Below are 20,935 nucleotides of genomic sequence, written 5' to 3'. Positions count from 1 at the left end.
CAGAAAGGGATGATGGTTGTACTTCTGGCTACTGTGCCAGACCAAACATAATCTATTTGTGTGTCCAAAGAAAAGGACAGCCTCTATCATTTGTGAGGTTTTCATTTTCTTGGTAATCCGCCTGTTTTTGTTTCTTGGTCACGATCTTCTGAATGCTCGTTTAGAAACAGTAGAACGCGTTCATACTTGTCTCAGTTTACCCATATCCTAACCTCATCCCCAGGCTCAGTTTACCCATATCCTAACCTCATCCCCAGGCTCAGTTTACCCATATCCTAACCTCATCCCCAGGCTCAGTTTACCCATATCCTAACCTCATCCCCAGCTCATGTTTACCCATATCCTAACCTCATCCCCAGGACTCAGTTTACCCATATCCTAACCCATCCCAGGCTCAGTTTACCCATATCCTAACCCTCATCCCCAGGCTCAGTTTACCCATATCCTAACCTCATCCCCAGCTCAGTTTACCCATATCCTCACCTCATCCCCAGTCTCAGTTTACCCATATCTAACCTCATACTCCCAGCCAGCTCAGTTTACCGCTATCCTAACCTCATCCCAGGCTCAGTTTACCCATATCCTAACCTCATCCCCAGCTCAGTTTACCCATATCCTACACCTGCAATCCCCCAGGCTCAGTTTACCCATATCCTAACCTCATCCCCAGGCTCAGTTTACCCATATCCTAACCTCATCCCCAGGCTCAGTTTACCCATATCCTCACCTCATCCCCAGGCTCAGTTGTTTGCTACTGCAGAGCTGGCTGGGGACGGGATTACCAAAATCCAAATGTTAGCAGCTGACTACAAAGAGTAGACAATCAGTACGTTAACCACATCCTTTCACAACATTTATAATGAATAGAATATATAGACTTTCTAAATGGCGTACAGATCTTTAGTGATGACCGTAATAGCTTGTCTGCTCTGTGTTGTCCTGCAGAGGGTAGTGGTGAAGCATGGTCAGAACTCCAGGGAGTCATGTCTGTTCTGGAGGGTTCCATCAACACCAGGAGGGCCTGGGCTGCCTCTCACACTGCCTGTGGCCGGGACGGACCGACGGAACACCTCACAGCCGCCAGGGACAGCTGGGTACAAGTCACACAGGTGAGACACGGTCACAATCTCAGMTGATAAGGAATGATGTGACATCATTTTTTATTACCATGTAACAAGCTAGTTGGAATAACGCTTTATCAACGTGAACTATATTTAAACTTGTAACTTTATTTTTTACACACTAACAGGATATTTTCGAAACACAGGCTACAGTGCTGTTAACTACCAGTTGAGTGACCTATGTAGGCTAATTACCACGTGGGCCTCAAAACCTAATTACCCTGGAATCATGCCTAACTAATTAACTTATGTGTGACCTCAAACTTCTCCTCAGGTCTTAGAGGAGATGGAGAGAGAGTTTGGGATCTCATACCCATCTGGTCTGCCCCCTGAGGAGCGTCAGCAATACCAGAAGGACATCCTGGCACTTCACCAGCGGAACTGTGACCTGCGCAGCAGCCTGCAAAGCAGACAGGAAGAACTGGAGGGGGCAAAGGTCACGGTGGGAGACATAGAGATTGAGAGGAACAGTCTACATGAGAGGGTAGGTGGAAGTGCAACAGGCTACATCTCAGTAATCCTAGATCTAAAAGGATTTGTGTAATCAATTTAGTGAAAACTCCACAAACTAGCCAATCAGAGAGCTAGGGAGAGCTATGACCTTACTGTATCTTTCTGATCTAGCATCATAATGCTTTGGTTGAAACCACAATGGTCAAACTATGTCTGTCTGCTGACGAATGGCTAAACTCTCTCTGTCTATGGGTCTGGTGCCAGTTACTGGGTCTCCATAAGGCGTGGCGATCAGGCAGCCTCTCTCCTCCCTACAGCTCCTCAGGGAGCTCCAGTGGTGTGGTTCTGAGTCCTGGCTGGGCCTCCCCTGGTTCCCCTGGTTCCRCTTCATTCCTTGGCTCTCCTCCCTTCCCCGGGTCACCTCTGTTCCTCAGGAGACCCATCGCCATGGGGATCTTCCCGGCCCTCTCAACTGGGGGGGACATATCCTCCTCGGCCTCTCCATCACCCTCCCCCTGGCCTGGGAGTGTTCCACAAGGCAGACCCTGTCGTAGCCCCAGCCCCAGCGTCAGCCTGGAGGGTGAGACAGACAGACTACAGAGGTACGTACAACTGAGAGGGTTAAATTACAACATGGAATAGATCCCAGATCTGCTGGTGTGGGTCAGTGTTTCCCAAGTGGTGTGTTGTGTGGTGTGTTGTGTGGTGTGTTGTGTGGTGTGTGTTGTGTTGTGTGTCGTGGCCCTGACCTCCCTCGCTGACCCCCACAGGTGTATAGAAAGGCTGAAGGCCCGGAACGAGCGTCTGACTGCAGCTCTGGACAGGAGAAAGGGAGAGTCTGAGCAGATCAGTATGACGCTCAGCAGACACGAAGCTGACAGCACAGCCCTGCAGATGGCTCTCCAATACTGGTACAGACACACACATGGCTATATACAGGGAGTGGAAAATAACATGGCTATATACAGGGAGTGGAAAATAACATGGCTATATACAGGACGTAGAACATAACATGGCTATATAATGGGAGTGGAAAATAACATGGCTATATACAGGGAGTAGAAAATAACATGGCTATATACAGGAAGTAGAACATAACATGGCTATATACAGGAAGTAGACAATAACATGGCTATATACAGGGAGTAGACAATAACATGGCTATATACAGGAAGTAGACAATAACATGGCTATATACAGGGAGTGGAAAATAAACATGGGCTATATGACAGTAGTAGAAAAATAACATGGCTATATACAGGAAGTAGAACATAACATGGCTATATACAGGGAGTGGAAAATAACATGGCTATATACAGGGAGTGGAAAATAACATGGCTATATACAGGAAGAGAACATAACATGGCTATATAATGGGAGTGGAAAATAACATGGCATATAACAGGAGTAGAAAATAACATGCTATATACAGGAAGTAGAACATAACATGGCTATATACAGGAAGTAGACAATAACATGGCTATATACAGGAGTAGACAATAACATGGCTATATACAGGAAGTAGACAATAACATGGCTATTACAGGGAGTAGACAATAACATGGCTATATACAGGGAGTAACAATAACATGGCTATAACAGGAAGTAGAACATAACATGGCTATATACAGGAAGTAGAAAATAACATGGCTATATACAGGAAGTAGAAATGAACATGGCTATATACAGGAAGCAGAAAAATCGAGTCCATGTGCAGGGGGAGGTGAGGTAATTTAGGTAGCTATGAACATGACTAGGCAACAAGATAGATAATAAACAGTAGCAGCAGTGTATGTGGTGAGGGTGAAAGTGTGTGTGAGTGTATGTTGTGTGAGTGTGTGTGTGTGTGTGTGAGTGTGTGTGTGTGTGACAGTGTGTGTCAGTGTGAGGTGAGTCGAGTGTGTGGTAGAGTCTCAGTGTGTGTGTCAGTGTGTGTGGGTAGAGTCCAGTGTGTGGGTAAGTAGTGCGCAGCAGAGTGGTGTCGTAGCAGCAGTAATGTGATGGGATAGAGTCCAGTGTGTGACAGTGTGTGGGTAGAGTCCAGTGTGTGACAGTGTGTGGGTAGAGTCCAGTGGGTGTATATAGAGTCAGTGCAAGAGAGTCCTGGTAGCCAATAGATTAGCTATTTAGCAGTCTTGTTTAGCAGTCTTATGGCTTGGGGGTAGAAGCTGTTCAGGGTCCTGTTGGTTCCTGGTAGCTCTTGCCGTGCGGTAGCAGAGAGAACAGTCTATGACTAGGGTGGCTGAAGTCTTTGACAATTTTTGGGGCCTTCCTCTGACACCGCCTAGTAAAGAGGATGGATGTCAGGGAGCTCGGCCCCAGTGATGTACTGGGCCGTACGCACTACCCTCTGTAGCGCCTTGCAGTTGTCGTACCAAGTGGGTATGCAGCTCGTCAAGATGTTCTCATTGGTGCAGCTGWCRATGTTTTTGAGGATCTGAGGYCCCATGTCAAATCTTTTCAGCCRCCTGAGGGGGAAGAGGCGTTGTRGTGCCCTCTTCACAACTGTGTGGASCATGTTCATGTCTCAGTGATGTGGACACACCGAGGAACTCGAATCTGTAAGACCTGCTCCACCACAGCACCATCGATGTGGATGAGGGGCGTGCTCGCCCCTTACGTTTCCTGTAGTCCACCATCAGCTCCTTTGTCTTTCTGACGTTGAGGAAGAGGTTGTTGTCCTGGCAGCGCAGTTCCAGGTCTCTGACTTCCTRCCTATTGGCTGCCTCTTCGTCATCGGTGATCAGTCCTACCGTCGGTCGTGTCGTCAGCGAACTTGATGATGGTGTTTGGAGTCGTAACACTTAATCTCATCCACCAGCCGGCTCTTTCTCTATCGAACATATGTGGTAGCAATTGAGCCTGGGGATGAGGTTATGTAGCACTGTGACGACCTACATTAGTGTGTTAAATGTACATACATTCCGTGGTGACACCTGTTCCTCTATGACCTTGTGCTCTGCGAGTGTTGTGCTGCTGCTATATATACTGATGAAACGTTTTCCCTGTTTGATCGACAGCGAGGAGTGTGAGGAGGCCTACAGTGAGTTACTGTCTGTGTACGAGGGCAGGACACAGCAGGTCATACCACACTGGAGACACATAGCAGGTGGCTAACACAACAACACACACACACACACACACACACACACACACACACACACACACACTCACTCATAGCAGTTAATTCCTCTTCCCAGGCCCGGTCATGGAGAGTCAGCAGCCCAGCAGTCCCAGGCCGTCCCTAAGGAGTCTAAGAACTGAGGAGTTGTCAACCTCCTTCTCAACACCAGGGGGTGCTGTTGAGACAGAAACACACATCCAGACCAGGTTCCATCTTTATTATCCAGCCAGGTCTGTCTGTGGCAGATCAAATAGCATCTTCTGACTATAGTAGAAAAACTGTTACTGTCCACAACATGTGAACATCTCCCTTTGGCTTCATGCAATAACATCGACAAACATTTAAAACAGAAACAACATCAAAACATTGTCTGATAAAACACAACCTACTCTCACRACAGGGGGTCCGAGGTAGAGGGGTGCGAGGCAGACATTCGGGAGCGTATTGAGCGGTTGAAGCAGGACAGGGCAGCAGTGTGTGTCCCTAAGCCAGGGCCTGGYGGAGAGGGGAATCTCAGCCCAGATACAGGCACCCTGGCTGGGCTTAGAGGGAGCCGCGGAGGACAGGGGGGCCAGGACACCTCCAACCCCCAGAGTACCAATAGAGAGAAGGCTGTTCTGCTCTATGACCTGGTCACTGTCAGGGTGGGTGATATATATTGTACTATACACTCTACTGTACTGTTTTGGCTTTACATTCAATTCATGAAATATGAATCTGAATACTAGAATTATGGACATACTATTTCTGTCTTTGATTATCCAACAGTATAACTCTAACTGTGCTATATACACGGTGTGTATAGTTTTGACCAAAGAGAGATACAATGACTGTCTTTTTTGTTTTACAATAAGCAACTACACAGTAGTAGACTGTAAGATCCAGAGATGAAGATATCAACATAATAATCACAGTGTAATGAGCATAGCCCAGAAGCATGGTGTGGAATCAGAATAATCATTTCAAAAGAATAATTCAATTCAGAGGGCTGCTAAATTCATCCTCATTTGCATATAGCCAGGAGAGGCCAAACTATTTATAGAGGCAGATATTTCCAGACAGATATTTCCAAACAGATATTTCCAGACAGATATTTCTGGATGGACCAATTGAGTCTACATTAGTGCTTGTCTTAACACATTTTTTTATGCTGTGAGCCCTTTGGAAGCTTCCTCTGATGCACAAAAAAACAAAACCAATATTTATAGCCTCGACCCACTTTTTTTTTGTCTCGACCCAAAAGGAATAATTTACTAACGACTAGTGTGTTCTTCAGGAAATGTCTGAGCTTGACTATGTGGTTATGTCTTGTCTTTGTGAACCTCTTTATCTCAGTTGGTAAAGTGTGACGCTTGCATTGTCACCATAGTGGGTTCTATTCCCGGGACCACCCATAGGTAAAACATGTATGACTGACTGACAAGACGCTTTGGATAAAAGCGTCTGCTGAAAGGGAATACATTATTATATGATCTATTATACAGGAGGAGATGTCGGAGCTGCGAGGTTTAATTCGTCTGACGGAGAAGGAGCGGAGGTGTCTGGACTGGAGTCTAATGGCCCAGAAGGCCCAGGATGCAGCTGGAGCCCTGATCTCTGAGAGCCTCGCRGAGGAGATAGAGGACAGGAGGACAGAACAGCAGGTAACAACCCTAACCTTAACTTGAACCTAACCTAACCATCTGAGATTCTCGCTGAGGAGAAAAAGGACGAGGACAAAACAGCAGATAGCAACCCTAACCCTAACTTTAACTTAACCTTAACCTAACCACCTGAGAGCCTCACTGAGGAGATAGAGAACAGGACAGAACAGCAGGTAGCAGGACATCACAATCTGATCTGATTCTTCTGATCAATGACCAGTCATCTTTTACTTGCATATGTTTCCTCCTACTTTGAAGGGGTAGGAAGAGTAGGTGCTTGAGTCTCTAGATGATCCTATCCACCAATCAGGGCTGTGTAAAATGAAAATATTTCATGTTTTTTTTCAATAACTTTGGTGCTGTTTTCGCAAGTATGTGGTGAATTTTCAATCTCTTAGTACAAAACTGCAAACTGGTAATACCAACCTGGTCTCAGAGCATTTTGTATTAATCTGTATGTACAGTACCTTGGGAAAGTATTAGACCCTTGACTTTTTCCACATTTTGTTACGTTACAGCTAATTCTGAAATTGATTAAATAAAAATTATCCTCAGCAATCTACACACAATACCCCATAATGACAAATTGAAAACAGGTTTTTAGAAATGTTTGTAAATGTATTAAAAACAAATAACAGAACACCTTATTTACAAGGTATTCAGATCCTTTGTTATGAGACTCTAAATTGAGCTCAGGTGCATCCTGTTTCCATTGATCATCCTTGAGATGTTTCTACAACTTGATTGGAGTCCACTGTGGTAAATTCAATTGATTGGAAAGGCACACACCTGTCTATATGTCCCACAGTTGACAGTGCATGTCAGAGCAAAAACCAAGCCATGAGGTCGAAGGAATTGTCCGTAGAGCTCTGAGACAGGATTGTGTCTGGGGAAAGGTACCAAAACATTTCTGCAACATTGAAGGTTCCCAAGAACACAGTGGCCTCCATCATTCTTAAATGGAAGAAGTTTGGAACCACCAAGACTCTTCCTAGAGCTGGCCTCCCGGCCAAAATGAGCAATCGGAGAGAAGGGCCTCAGACAAGAACCCAATGGTCACTCTGACAGAGCTCTAGAGTTTCTCTGTGGAGATGGAGAACCTTCCAGAAGACAACCATCTCTGCAGCAATCCACCAATAGGCATTTATTGTAGTGGCCATACTGAAGCCCCTCCCCAGTAAAAAGCACATGACAGCCCGCTTGGAGTTTTCCAAAAGGCACATAAAGGACTCTCAGACCATGAGAAACAAGATTCTCTCATCTGATGAAACCAAGATTGAAGTCTTGGCCTGAATGCCAAGCGTCACGTCTGGAGGAAGCCTGGTACCATTTTTCAGCGTCAGGGACTGGGAGACTATCAGGATCGAGGCAAAGATGAACGGAGCAAAGTACAGAGAGAGATCCTTGATGAAACAATTCGTATATGTTAAGAATTTGTTAAATGTACAATATGTCACAAATTGCGAAACAAATTCTAGCTAGTGCTGACGTTAGCTAGGCTAGGGGTTAGGGTTAAGTTTTGGAGTTAGCTTAAGGGTTAGGGGAAGGTTAGCTAACAGGGTTAAGGTTAGGGGAAGGGTTAGCTAACAGGTTAAGAGTTAGGTGGAAGGGTAGCTAACAGGGTTAGGGTTAGGGAAGGGTTAGCTAACAGGTTGGGTTAGGGGAAGGGTTAGCTAACAGGGTTACAGTAGAGGGAAGGGTTAGCTAACAGGGTTAGGGTTAGGGGGGAAGGGTTAGCTAACAGGGTTACAGTTAGGGGAAGGGTTACTAACAGGTTAGGGTTAGGGGAAGGTTAGCTAACAGTAGGGTTAGGGAAGGTTAGCTAACAGGGTTACAGTTAGGGGAAGGGTTAGGCTAACAGGGTTAAGGTTAGGGATAGGGTTAGCTAACAGGTAGGTTAGGGAAAAGTAGACTAACAGAAGGTTACAGTTAGGGGAAGGGTTAGGTTAGGGAAGGGTTAGCTAACAGGGTTAACGGAGTTAGCTACAGGTTAGGTGAAGGGTTAGCAACAGAGTTAGGTTAGCTAACAGGGTTAGATAGGGGAAGGGTTAGCTAACAGGGTTAGGGTAGCTAACAGGGTTAAGTAGTTAGCTAACAGGGTAGGTTAGGGGAAGGTTAGCTAACAGGTGAAGGGTTAGCTAACAGAGGTTAGGGGGAAGGGTTAGCTAACAGGGTAGGGAGTAAATAAAAAAAAAGACATCAGTAAGCTAAAAAAACCAGGTTGATATAGAGAAAAAAGAGTAGACTACAAAAAAAACCAGTATAAAAATACATAACAAAAGCTTTCTAAAAAGGAGTTAGCTAACAGGGTTGGGGAGGGTTAGCTAACAGGTGTTAGAGGAAGGTAGCTAACAGGTTAGGAAGGTTAGTAAAGGTTAGGGTATACGGGTTAGCTAACAGGGTTAGGGTTAAATGCTAACAGGGTAGTTAGGCAGTAGTATAGGGTTCAGTCACTAATACAGGATTGGTTAGGTTAGCTAACAGGGTTAGGGTTAGGGTTAGCTACGGTAGAAGTAGCTAAGGTTAGGGTTTAAGAGTTAGCTAACAGGGTTAGGGTTAGCTAACAGGGTTACAGTTAGGGGAAGGGTTAGCTAACATGCTAAAGAGTTGCAAAGTAGRTAAAAAATAGAAAGTAGTTGAAAAGTTGCTAATTAGCKAAATATGCTAAAGTTGTCCGTGATGAGATTTGAACTCTTAACCTTTGGGTTTGCGTTATACGCTCACACATCAACCCTGACCAACCACCCTACTTAAGTAACCATCTGTCTCATGTGACCATACTAAACAAAATATATCATACTAATTCCAGTCCCCTGGATTTACWTGTAGTCTATGAGACCAGGCTGGTAATACTTGTAATGCAGCAAGTCTTATATTCAAAGCCTTTTATTGTGCATTCATTTTGTTTGGAGACATCTTTCACTACACAACCATTGATCCAAAACACAAGTTTACTGTAAAATATTATGAGAAAATTGATGTAAATCACCAAAACACAACAATGATATCGTCTCAATTTAGTTGATATAACAACCAGTTAATCCAATAGGCAAGATACAGTACGTGTCTCAAAATTGCCCTTTGAATTTAATATGCCACAGTGCTGTAAATTACACTGCACTACCCATCAACATTGACTGAAAGTCCAATTTCCATCATCTCTATGCCGTGTGTGATCCAAGGTGGGATACTTGAAGACGTCTTTCCCAATCATTAATGCGAAAAGTAAATGTACTGTTCCGATATCATTACAACATAGATGTACTGTAATCAAATTTAATTTAATGAAAGAAATGAAACATAACATTTAGCAGGCACTGATTTGCATCAAGCTTGTCTTGTGCCTTTGGCCGTAGGTTCTCATCGATATCGCAGTACATGTCCTCATTGTTCACGCGGCCTGGGGAAAAACCTTTCGGCATGGCGAATACAAGCTTGACATTGGTCTGAATTGATGTCATCATCGCGTGCCTCATCAATGGCCAGAAGGAGGGTGGCTCATTGGGGATGGAAAACATGATCCTTTCACATCTATAGTAATCCTATATTTATATTTTACCATATTGTAATGTACTTGTATATTGTCGTGGACCTGTCTGGCTCAATTAGTAAGAGCATAGCAGTAGAAARGCCAAAGTTGTGGGTTCGATTCCCACTGGGGTCAATTAGGAAAATGTTATCACTTTGGATAAAGTGTGACGTCTGCTATGTAGATTACATATATTATGGTGTTACAGTACAGTATTGGCCAATGCGATTTTAGTAAAGCAGTGTGAAACCCTCTATCAAGYAGACCCCAGCAACTTCATGTTGGATACATGTTTACTGTACAGGCCATTTGTAACATACAGTGCATCTCATCACTTGTCAATATCATAATAATATATTASAGTATATATCATACTTAATATCTTTATACTTTACAAACATACATTTTCATTATGTAGTGTCACGACTTCTGCCGAAGTTGGTCCCTCTCCTTGTTCGGGCGGCGTTCGGCGTTCGGCGAAACACACCTGGTTTCCATTCCAATATCATTGCTCCCTATTTAACCCTCTGGTTTTCCCCCTTGGTTTTGTGCGTGTTTGTTATTGTCAAGTTGTCTTGTTTTGTGACCTGGATTATTTGTCTCCTTCATGGAATATTGTTTTTCAGTAAAGTTACAGTTATTACTCATCTCTGTGTCCTGCGCCTGACTCCGCATCACCTAGACTTTTGACATGTAGTTCTCAATCTGTAGTAGACAAACTAGTTTAAAATCTATAGGCTTAAATTATTCATTAAGAGCAGTGGGATTAAGTAATAGTKAAATGCATTTGAACAAATGACAAGACAATTATATAAAAAGTAATGTGAGCATTGCGAAAGGAAATGACTTTAAATAATTACTCGATATGTCTTGTAATGTGAACTGTGTATTTCTAGATGAAACGTTGATAACGTTTGATAGAAAAGTAACTTGTGTTGTACTTAGTCAATTAAAAATATGCTTATAGTTTTGAAACAACTGCCTTTTTAATGATCTGATATGAGTTTTGTACTAAGAGTTGTGAAAATGTACCAACACCCACAGAATCAGACTGAGCATTTCAAAAGGAGGCTACAAAAATAAATTAGAATACATTATACATTATAAAATACATTATAACACATATATATTTTGAGTTTGTTTTCATGAAATAAACYCAGTGATTTATTAGACATACAGAGATTATTTAAAATCTGAATTTCTCGTCAATCATCTTGAAAACATGTATACTTAAGTGGAAATCAATCAATCCTCCGTCGTTAACACAACGGAAAGGTCACATGTTTTATTATCTAAATGTTGAAAGTGTGTGGGCGACGGAGAGAAACACAATGGTGCAGTTTGAGGTCATGTGGCGGAGAGTGATGCTGGAGATGGGGGTGTGAGCAGGTGGGTCTGGGCAGGTGGGTCTGGGCAGGGTGATACAGGTGCTGGAAATGGGGGTGTGAGCAGGTGGGTCTGGGCAGGTGGGTCTGGGCAGGTGGGTCTGGTGATGCTGGCGCTGGAGATGGTGGTGTGCAGCAGGTGGGCCTGGCAGCGTGGGTCTGGGCAGGGTGAATTGCAGGCGCTGGAGATGGGGGTTTGTGAAGCAGGTGGGTGTGAGCAGGTGGGGCCTGGCAGTTGCTCTCGACCGCAGGAGAGATGAGCCTGGGGTGGGTCTGGCAGGTGCTATGCAGGCGCTGGAGATGGTGGTGTGAGCAGGTGGGCTGGGCAGGTGGCGTCTGGGCAGGGTGTGCTGGCGCTTGGAGAATGGGTGTGAGCAGGTGGCGTCTGCTTGCAGTGTGCATGGTGTTGATGTTTGGTGTGCGTCTGTATGCTGTTTACATGTGTATGTTTCTATTGTTCAAACCAAAACAAACAACGTACCAAGAAAGTATAACATAATAGACGGGAAGCCTCTCTCTCTCTCCCTCCCTCCCTGTCCTATCTATGTAAACTGTCTGTCTGTCTGTCTGTCCACTGTAGAATTCACTACTCTTACCAATGCTTTTGCGTCTGTTGTGTATGCTGGTCTCAAAACCCTGCTCTGGGAATCCCCCCTTAATCGCATCCGTTAACTTTAACTGAAGTCATGAGTTCCAAGGGCACACAGGCCCAACTGTGTTCTGCGCTGTTATTGTAGACGACTACGACAACCATATTGCATCAGAGGTTACACTTAGCACGTTAGAGCTAACGAGGGAGCTAATTACCTGTCATCTATTTGCCTGTTGTGTGTTCCAGAGGACTTTCTGAGAACGAGGATGAAGGCTAAGCAGCCGATGGAGACATCCCTGGGCCTAAAACGCCACCCATCCTTCGCAGGCTACAGGCTGTTCCTGCAACGGTCAGAAACACAAATAAATATAAGCGAATATTTCATATGGTTTCCAGGTTAATGGGATAACATTAAGATGACCCACTACTTTGTAGTCAAGTGTGAAGTTCCAGAAATGTTCCAAAACAATGTCAAAGTAAACATTACCCAAATGGAATGTTCTCTAAGGACATTCTCAGAACACTGAGGACAAATAGGAACTCTGAGGAACCAATTCCCAGTGACGGGTTCAGGGATCCAAACTAGCTGTGTCTCTCCCCATTCTCACAACCTTCCCTGGAGGCCTATTCTGTTTGCTAGGACATATAGTTTTGGTACTTTCATTTGAATATAGAACATATAACGCAGAAATAAGTCCTTAAACTGACTGTACCCTAAAGGCATGTTTATCATCATGACGGTACTAGCATACTTGCATTGAGCATTGTATCTGAAAACAAAAGGTCTTCTGTAGTGTGTGTGTGCTGTGTCTGTGTGTGTGTTGGTGTGTGTGTAGGTGTGTTGTGTGTGTGTGTGTGTGTGTGGTGTGTGTGTGTGTGTGTGTGTGTTTTGTGTGTGACGTGTTTAACTTTTTGTAGAAAATAGTTTAAACACGTCACACCCCTACCACACACCACAACACACACACACACACACACACACACACAACACACACACACAACACACACACACACACCACACACACACACGACACACACACCCACACACACACACCACACCACACACACCTACTCAGAAGACCTTTGTTCTAGATACATTGTCAAGTGCAAGTAATGCTATACCCATGAGAGGATAAACTGCCCTTTTAGGGTACAGTCTAGTTAAGAATATTCTTCGTCATCTTGATATTTCTATTATTCACATGTTAACAGTACCCAAACTATTATTCTGACCAAACAGATAGGCCTCCAGTGGAAGGTTTAGGATGGCGGGAGACACAGCTTAGTTTGGATCCCTGAACCCGTCACTGGGAATTGTGTTACCTTCAGATTCTATTTGTCCTCAGTGTTCTGAGAATGTCCCCTATAGAGAACATTCCATTTGGGATGTTACTTTGACATTGTTGGAACATTTTCTGGAACTTTCCACACTTGACTACATAAGTGTGTCATCTTGAATGTGTATATCCATAACCTTGAACCATATGGAAAATTATTCCCTTATATTTATTTGTGTTATTCTGACGCTTTGCAGGACAGGCCTGTAGCTCATCGAAGGATGTGCGGTTTTGAGGCGCCAGGCGATGTGTCCATCGCTGCTTAGATCTTATCCTCGTGCTCAGAAGTCCTCTCGGAACAACACACATGGCAAAAGAATGACAGGTAATTGAGATCCTTCGTTAGCTCTAACTTGCTAAGCTGTATATCCCTTGATGCAATTAGGTGTGAGCTGTTAGGTCGTCTACAATAACAGCCGACAATAACACATTCGCGGGACCTGTAGTCATGTGAACTCAGTGACTTCAGTTAAAGTTAAAGATGCGATTAAGCGGGGATTCCCAGAGCGGGTTTGGACCAGCTACACCAACAGACGCACGAAAGATTGTAAGATGTAGTGATTCTACAGTGGACAGACCAGCAGACAGACAGTTACATAGATATGACAGGGAGGGAAGTGGAGAGAGAGGGCTTCCCGCGATTATTATTCATACTATTTTTCGTTTAAGGTACGTTGTTTGTTGTTGCAAATGTGAAACAGAATATTTGAGAACAGCATTACAGACCACGCTAAATCCAATCCATCACACTGCACGAACCAGCACCCACATCTCAACCCCATTAGGCGCATTCACCTTGACCCAGACCCGCAACAGAACTCGACCCACCTGCTCAACACACCCCACACCCCATCATAGCAGCCAGCAATCACGCCTGCCCAGACCCACCTGCCCAGAGCCCACCGCTCACACACCCACCTCCAGCTGCCTGCATCACCCCTGCCCAGGACCCACCTTGCCAGGCCCACCTCCAGACCCACCTGCTCACACCCACCTGCCCAGACGGCCACCCTGCCCAGAACCACCTTGCACCAGCCCACCTGCTCACACCACCACTTCCCCACGCCAGATCACCTGCCCAGACCCACCTTGCCCAGGCCCACCTGCCGACCCACCTGTCACACCCCCATCTCCAGCCCAGTCTCACCCTCCCAGACCCACCTGCCCAGACCCACCTGCTTCACACCCCATCTTCCGCGCCTGCACACTCTCCGCCACATGACCTCAAACTGCACCATTGTGTCTCTCCGTCACCACCACTTTCAACATTTTAGATAATAAAGCATTTGACCTTTCCGTTGTGTAACGACGGAGGATTTGATTGATTTTATCCACTTAAGTATACATGCGTTTTCAAGATGATTGACAGAATAAGTTCCAGATTATTAAAGTTAATCTCTGTCAAGCAGATGTCTAATAAATCACTGTGTTTATTTCATGAACAAACAAACTCAAAATATAATACATATGTTCATATATGTATTTTCAAATGTATAATGTATATAGAATTTTTTTTGTAGCCTTCCTTTTGAATGCTCAGTTCTGACTTCTTGTCCTACGTGGTTTGCGTAATTTTCACAACTTTAGTAACAACTCATAAGTCAGTTATCATTAAAAAGGCAACGTTCAGTTTCAAACTATGAAGCACATATTTTTTCAATTGATAAGTCAACAACACATCATAAGTTACTTTTTTATCACTGTTATATCAACGTTTTCATTCTAGAAATACACAGTTCACATATACAAGACATATCGTAGTATTATTAAGTCCATTTCCTTTCGCAATCTCGCTTATCATTTTTTAATTATAATTGTGCTTGTCTTTGTTAAATGCTTATTATAGATATATTATCTTAATCCCACTGCCTCTGTAATAATATTTAACTTATAGATTTTAATACTAGTTTTGTTTCTAACTACAGTTGAGAACTACATGTCAAAAGTCTAGGGGTGATGCGGGTCAGGTCGCAGGACACAGAGATGAGTAATAACTGTAACTCAAAAAACAATATTCCGGATGAAAGGAGACAAATAATGCCAGGCTCACAAAACCAAGAAACTGAACAATAGCAAACACGCACAAAACAAGGGCTGGACCCAGAAGGTGTAAATGGAGCTAATGATATTGGTTCTAAATGAGAAACCAAGGTGTGTTTCGCCGAACGCCGAAGCCGCGGATCCGAACAAAGGAGAGGCGACAACTTCGGCAGAAGTCGTGACACTTCATAATTGAAAAATGTATGTTTGAAAGTATTAAACGAGTATTAGTATGATATATTACTCTAATATATTATTATGAATTGACAAGTGATGAGATTGCACTGTATGTTACAAATGGCCTACAGTTAAACATGTATCCAACATGAAGTTTGCTGGGGTTCTTCTGATAGAGGGTTTCACAACTTGCTTTACTAAAATCGCATTGGCCAAACTGTACTGTAAACACCATAATATATGTAAATCTCATAAAGCCAGACCGTCACACTTTATCCAAAGTTGATAACCATTTCCTATTGACCCCAGTGGCGAATCGAACCCACAACTTTGGCGTTTCTACTGCTATGCTCTTGACTAATCTGAGCCAGACAGGTCCCACGACAATATACAAGTTACATTACAAAATATGGTAAAATATAAATATAGGATTACTATAGATGTGAAAGGATATGTTTCCATCCCCAATGAGCCACCCTCCTTCTGGCCATTGATGAGGCACGCGATGAATGACATCAGTTCAGACCAATGTTTCAAGCTTGTATTTCGCCATGCCGAAAGGGTTTTTCCCCAGCCGGCGTGAACAATGAGGACATGTACTGCCGATATCGATGAGAACCTACGGCCAAAGGCACAAAGACAAAGCTTATGCAAATAGTGCCTGCAAATGTTATGTTTCATTCCGTTTCATTAAAAATTAAATTGATTTACTAGTACATCTATGTTGTAAATGATATCGGAAAGTACATTTTTACTTTTCGCATTAATGATGGGAAAGACGTCTTTCAAGGTATCCCACCTTGGATCACACCACGGCCATAGAGATGATGGAAATGGACTTTCAGTCAATGGTGTATGCGGTAAGTGCAGTGTATTTACAGCACTGTGGCATATTAATTCAAAGGGCAACTTTTGAGACACGTACTGGTATCTTCCTATGTGGATTTAACTGGTTGTTATATCAACTAAATTGAGACGATATCATTGTTTGTGTTTTGGTGATTTTACATCAATTTTCTCATAATATTTTACAGTAAACTGTGTTTGGATCAATGGTTTGGTGTAGTGAAAGATGTCTCCAAAACAAAATGAATGCACAATAAAAGGCTGAATATAAGACTTGCGATTGCATTACAAGTATTACCAAGCGCTGGTCTCATAGAGACAAAAGTAAATCCAGGGACATGGAATTAGTATGTATATTTGTTTAGATGGTCACATGAGACAGTGGTTACTTAAGTAGGTGGTTGCGTCAGGGTTGATTTGTGAGCGTATAACGCAAACCCAAAGGTTAAGAGTTCAAATCTCATCACGGACAAACTTTAGCATATTTTGGCTAATTTTTAGCAACTTTTCAACTACTTTCTATTTTTTAAACTGACTTTGCAACTCTTTAGCCATTGTTAGCTAACCCTTCCCCGAACTTAACCCTGTTAGCAACCCTAACCCTGTTAGCTAACCCTTAACCCTAACCCTGTTAGCTAAACCCCTAACCCTTAACCCTGTTAGCTAACCCTAACCCTAACCCTGTTTAGCTAACCCTAACCCTTATTTAGCTAACCCCAACCCTAAACCCTGTTAGCTAACCCTAACCCTGTTAGCTAACACCTTCCCCTAACCCTGTTAGCGTAACCCTAACCCGTTAGCTAACCCCTTCCCCTAACCCTGTTAAGCTAACCTTTCCCCTAACCCTGTTAGCTAACCCTAACCCTGTTAGCTAACCCTAACCCTGTAGCTAACCCCTTCCTAACCCTGTTACCTTAACCCTAAATGTACCCTGTTAGCTAAACCTTCCCCTAACTGTAACCCTGTTAGCTAACCCTTCCCCTAAACTGTAACCCTGTTAAGCTAACCCTTCCCCTAACCCTAACCCTGTTTAGCTAACCCTTCCCCCTAACTGTAACCCTGTTAGCTAACCCTTCCCCTAACCCTAACCACTGTTAGCTAACCCTGAACCCTGACCATTGTTAGCTACCTTCCCCCTAACTGTAACCCTGTTAGCTAACCCTTCCCCTAAAACCTTCCCCTAACTGTTAACCCTGTTAGGCTAACCCTTCCCCTAACCGGTAACCCTGTTAGCATAAACCCTAAACCATGTTAAGCTAACCCTTCCCTAACCCTAACCATGTTAGTTAAACCCTTCCCCTACTGTAACCCTGTTAGCTAACCCTTCCCCTTAAACCCTAACCCTGTTAAGCTAACCCTTCCCCTAACCTGTAACCCTGGTTAGCTAACCTTCCCCTAACCCTAACCCTGTTAGCTAACCCTTCCCCTAACCCTAACCCTGGTTAGCTAACCCTTCCCCTGGACCATGTTAGTAACCCTTTCCCCTAACTGCTACCCTGTTAGCTAACCCCTTCCCCTAAGACCTAACCCTTTCCCCTAACTGTAACCCTGGTTAGCTAACCCCACCCTCTTCCCCTAACCGTAACCCTGTTAGCTAACCCTTAACCATGTTAAGCTAACCCTTCCCCTAACCCTAACCAATGTTAGTAACCCTTCCCCTAAACTGTAACCCTGTTAGCTAACCCTTCCCCTAACCCTAACCCTGTTAGCTAACCCTTCCCCTAACCCTAAACCCTGTTAGCTAACCCTTCCCCTAACTTAACCCTGTTAGCTAACCCTTCCCCTAACCTGTTAAACCCTGTTAGCTTAACCCTTCCCCCTAACCCTAACCCTGTTAGCAACCCTTCCCTAACCCTAACCCTGTTAGCTAAACCTTCCCCTAACCTTAACCCTCTCAGCTAAACCGCTTCTCCCCCCAACCTTAACCCTTCAGCTAACCCTTCCCCTAACTATAACCCTGTTAGCTAACCCTTCCCCTAACCTTAACCCTGTTAGCTAACCCTTCCCTAACCCTGTAAAGCTAACTCCCCCAAAACTATAACCGCTACCCCTAGCCTAGCTTAAACGTCAGCAACCTAGCTAGAATTTGTTTCGCAAAATTCGTGGACATATTGTACATTTAACAAATTCGTAAACAATATACCAATTTGTATCATCAAGGATCTCTCTCGTGCTACTTTCTCCGTTATCTTTAGCCTCGATCCGGACTAGTTCTCCCAGTCCCTTGACGCTGAAAAAATTGGTACCAGGCTTCCTCAGACGTGACGCTTGGCATTCAGGCCAAAGACTTCAATCTTGGTTTCAGCAGATGAGAGAATCTTGTTTCTCATGGTCTTGAGAGTCCTTTTGTTGCCTTTTGGAAAAACTCCAAGCGGGCTGTCATGTGCTTTTAACGAGGAGTGGCTTCAGTATGGCCACTAACATAAATGCCCTAATTGGTGGATTGCTGCCAGGGAAAGGATGGTTGTCCTTCTGGAAGAGTTCTCCCATCTCCACAGAGAAACTCTAGAGGCTCTGTCAGAGTGACCATGGCGTTCTTGTCTGAGGCCCTTCTCCTCCGATGCTCAGTTTGGCCGGGAGGCCAAGCTCTGAGGAAGAGATCTTGGTGGTTCCAACTTCATTCCATTTAAGAATGATGGAGGCCCACTGTTCTTTGGGGAACCTTCAATGTTGCAGAAATGTTTTGGTACCTTTCCCCCAGACACAATCCTGTCTCAGAGCTCTACAGACAAATTCCTTTCGACCTCATGCTTGGTTTTTGCTCTGACATGCACTGTCAAACTGTGGGACATATAGACAGCGTGTGTGCCTTTCCAATCAATTGAATTTACCACAGGTGGACTCCAATCAAAGTTGTTAGAAACATCTCAAAGGATGATCAATGGAAACAGATGCACCTGAGCTCCAATTTAGAGTCTCATAACAAAGGATCTGAATACCTTTGTAAATAACGGTAGTTCTGTATTTGTTTTTAAATACATTTACCAAACATTTCTAAAAACCTGTTTCCAATTTGTCATTATGGGGTATTGTGTGTAGATTGCTGAGGATAATTTTTTATTTAATCAATTTCAGAATTAGGCTAAACGTAACAAAATGTGGAAAAAGCTCAAAAGGGGAGTCTGAATACGTTCCCAAGGTACTGCTTTACATACAGATTAATACAAAATGCTCTGAGACCAGGTTGGGTATTACCAGTTTGCATTTTGTACTAAGAGCATTTGAAAGATCACCACATACTTGCGAAAACAGCACCAAAGTTATTGAAAAAAAAACATGAAATTTACACTGCTCAAAAAAATAAAGGGAACACTTAAACAACACAATGTAACTCCAAAGTCAATCACACTTCTGTGAAATCAAAACTGTCCACTTAGGAGAGACACACACTGATGACAATAAATTTACATTGCTGTGTGCAAATGCGAATAGACAACAGGTGGAAATTATAGGCCAATTGTAGCAAGGACCACCCCCAATAAAGGAGTTGGTTCTGCAGTTGGTGCACCACAGGACCCACTTCTCAGTTCCCTAGGGCTTCCTGGCTGAGTTTTTGGTTCACTTTTTTGAATGCTGGCGGTGTGCTTCACTCTAGTGGTAGCATGAGACGGAGAGTCTACAACCCACACAAGTGCTCACGGTAGTGCAAGCTCATCCAGGATGGCACATCAATGCGACTGTGGCAAAGAAGGTTTGCTGTGTCTGTCAGCGTTAGTGTCCAGAGCATGGAGGCGCTTACCAGAGACAGCCAGTACATCAGGAGACGTGGAGGAGGCCGATTAGAGGGCAACAACCCAGCAGCAGACCGCTACCTCCGCCTTGAGCAGGAGGAGCACTGGCCAGAGCCCTGCAAAAAATTTACCTCCAGCAGGCCCACCAAATGTGCATGTGTTTGCTTCAAACGGTCAGAAACAGACTCCATTGAGGGTGGTATGAGGGCCGAACGTCCACAGGTGGGGTTGTGCTTTACAAGCCCAACACCGTGCAGGACGTTTGGCATTTGCCAGAGGGGGGGTGAACACCAAGATTGGCAAATTCGCCACTTGGCGCCCGTTGCTCTTCAACACAGATTGAAAGCATTCACACTGAGCACGTTGACAGACGTGACAGAGTGCTGGAGACGCCGTGGACGAAAACGTTTCTGCCTGCCTGCAACATCCTCCAGCATGACCGGTTTGGTTGGTGCGGTCAGTCATAGTGTGGGGGTGGCATTTCTTTGGGGGGCCGCACAGCCCTCCATGTGCTTGCCAGAGTATGCCTGGACTGCCATAGTACCGAGATGAGATCCTCAGACCCCTTGTGGGACCCATATGCTGGTGGGGTTGGCCCTGGTCCTCCTAATGCAAGACAAATGCTAGACCTTTCATGTGGTTGGCAGGTGTATCAAGCAGTTCCTGCAAGCAGGAAGGCATTGATGCTATGGACTGCCCGCACGTTCCCCAAGACCTGATCCAAGTGAGCCACCATCTGGGACATCATGTTCCTCGCTCCATCCACCAACGCCACGTTGCACACAGACTGTCCAGAGTTGGCGGATGCGGTTAGTCCAGGTCTGGGAGGAGATGCCTCAGGAGACCAATCCGCACACCTCATCAGGCGCATGCCCAGGCGTTGTAGGAGGTCATACAGGCACGTTGGAGGCCACACACACTACTGAGCCTCATTTTGACTTGTTATTCCTCGGCGTT

At 44.4% G+C, this 20,935-nt stretch overlaps 1 protein-coding gene across 1 annotated transcript in view; it reads left to right on the top strand.

Annotated features, from left to right (window-relative positions):
- Positions 1–20,935, top strand: part of ushbp1 (Usher syndrome 1C binding protein 1) — a 35,062-nt gene that overhangs the window by 10,045 nt on the left and 4,082 nt on the right. Inside the window, exons 4-14 of the mRNA XM_070439754.1 lie at positions 946–1,109; positions 1,396–1,605; positions 1,839–2,176; positions 2,345–2,485; positions 4,595–4,683; positions 4,775–4,904; positions 5,099–5,342; positions 6,183–6,341; positions 11,351–11,462; positions 12,094–12,196; positions 13,990–14,425. Of these exons, the coding sequence (XP_070295855.1) occupies positions 946–1,109; positions 1,396–1,605; positions 1,839–2,176; positions 2,345–2,485; positions 4,595–4,683; positions 4,775–4,904; positions 5,099–5,342; positions 6,183–6,341; positions 11,351–11,462; positions 12,094–12,196; positions 13,990–14,425 (2,126 nt within the window). The remainder of the gene's footprint in view (positions 1–945; positions 1,110–1,395; positions 1,606–1,838; positions 2,177–2,344; positions 2,486–4,594; positions 4,684–4,774; positions 4,905–5,098; positions 5,343–6,182; positions 6,342–11,350; positions 11,463–12,093; positions 12,197–13,989; positions 14,426–20,935) is intronic.

This window comes from Salvelinus sp. IW2-2015, unplaced genomic scaffold, assembly GCF_002910315.2.
Source record: "Salvelinus sp. IW2-2015 unplaced genomic scaffold, ASM291031v2 Un_scaffold1895, whole genome shotgun sequence".
In the NCBI taxonomy this organism is placed as follows: Eukaryota; Metazoa; Chordata; class Actinopteri; order Salmoniformes; family Salmonidae; genus Salvelinus; species Salvelinus sp. IW2-2015.
The sequence above is the reverse complement of the archived record's forward strand: the minus strand, read 5'-3'. Positions and strand labels throughout refer to the sequence as shown.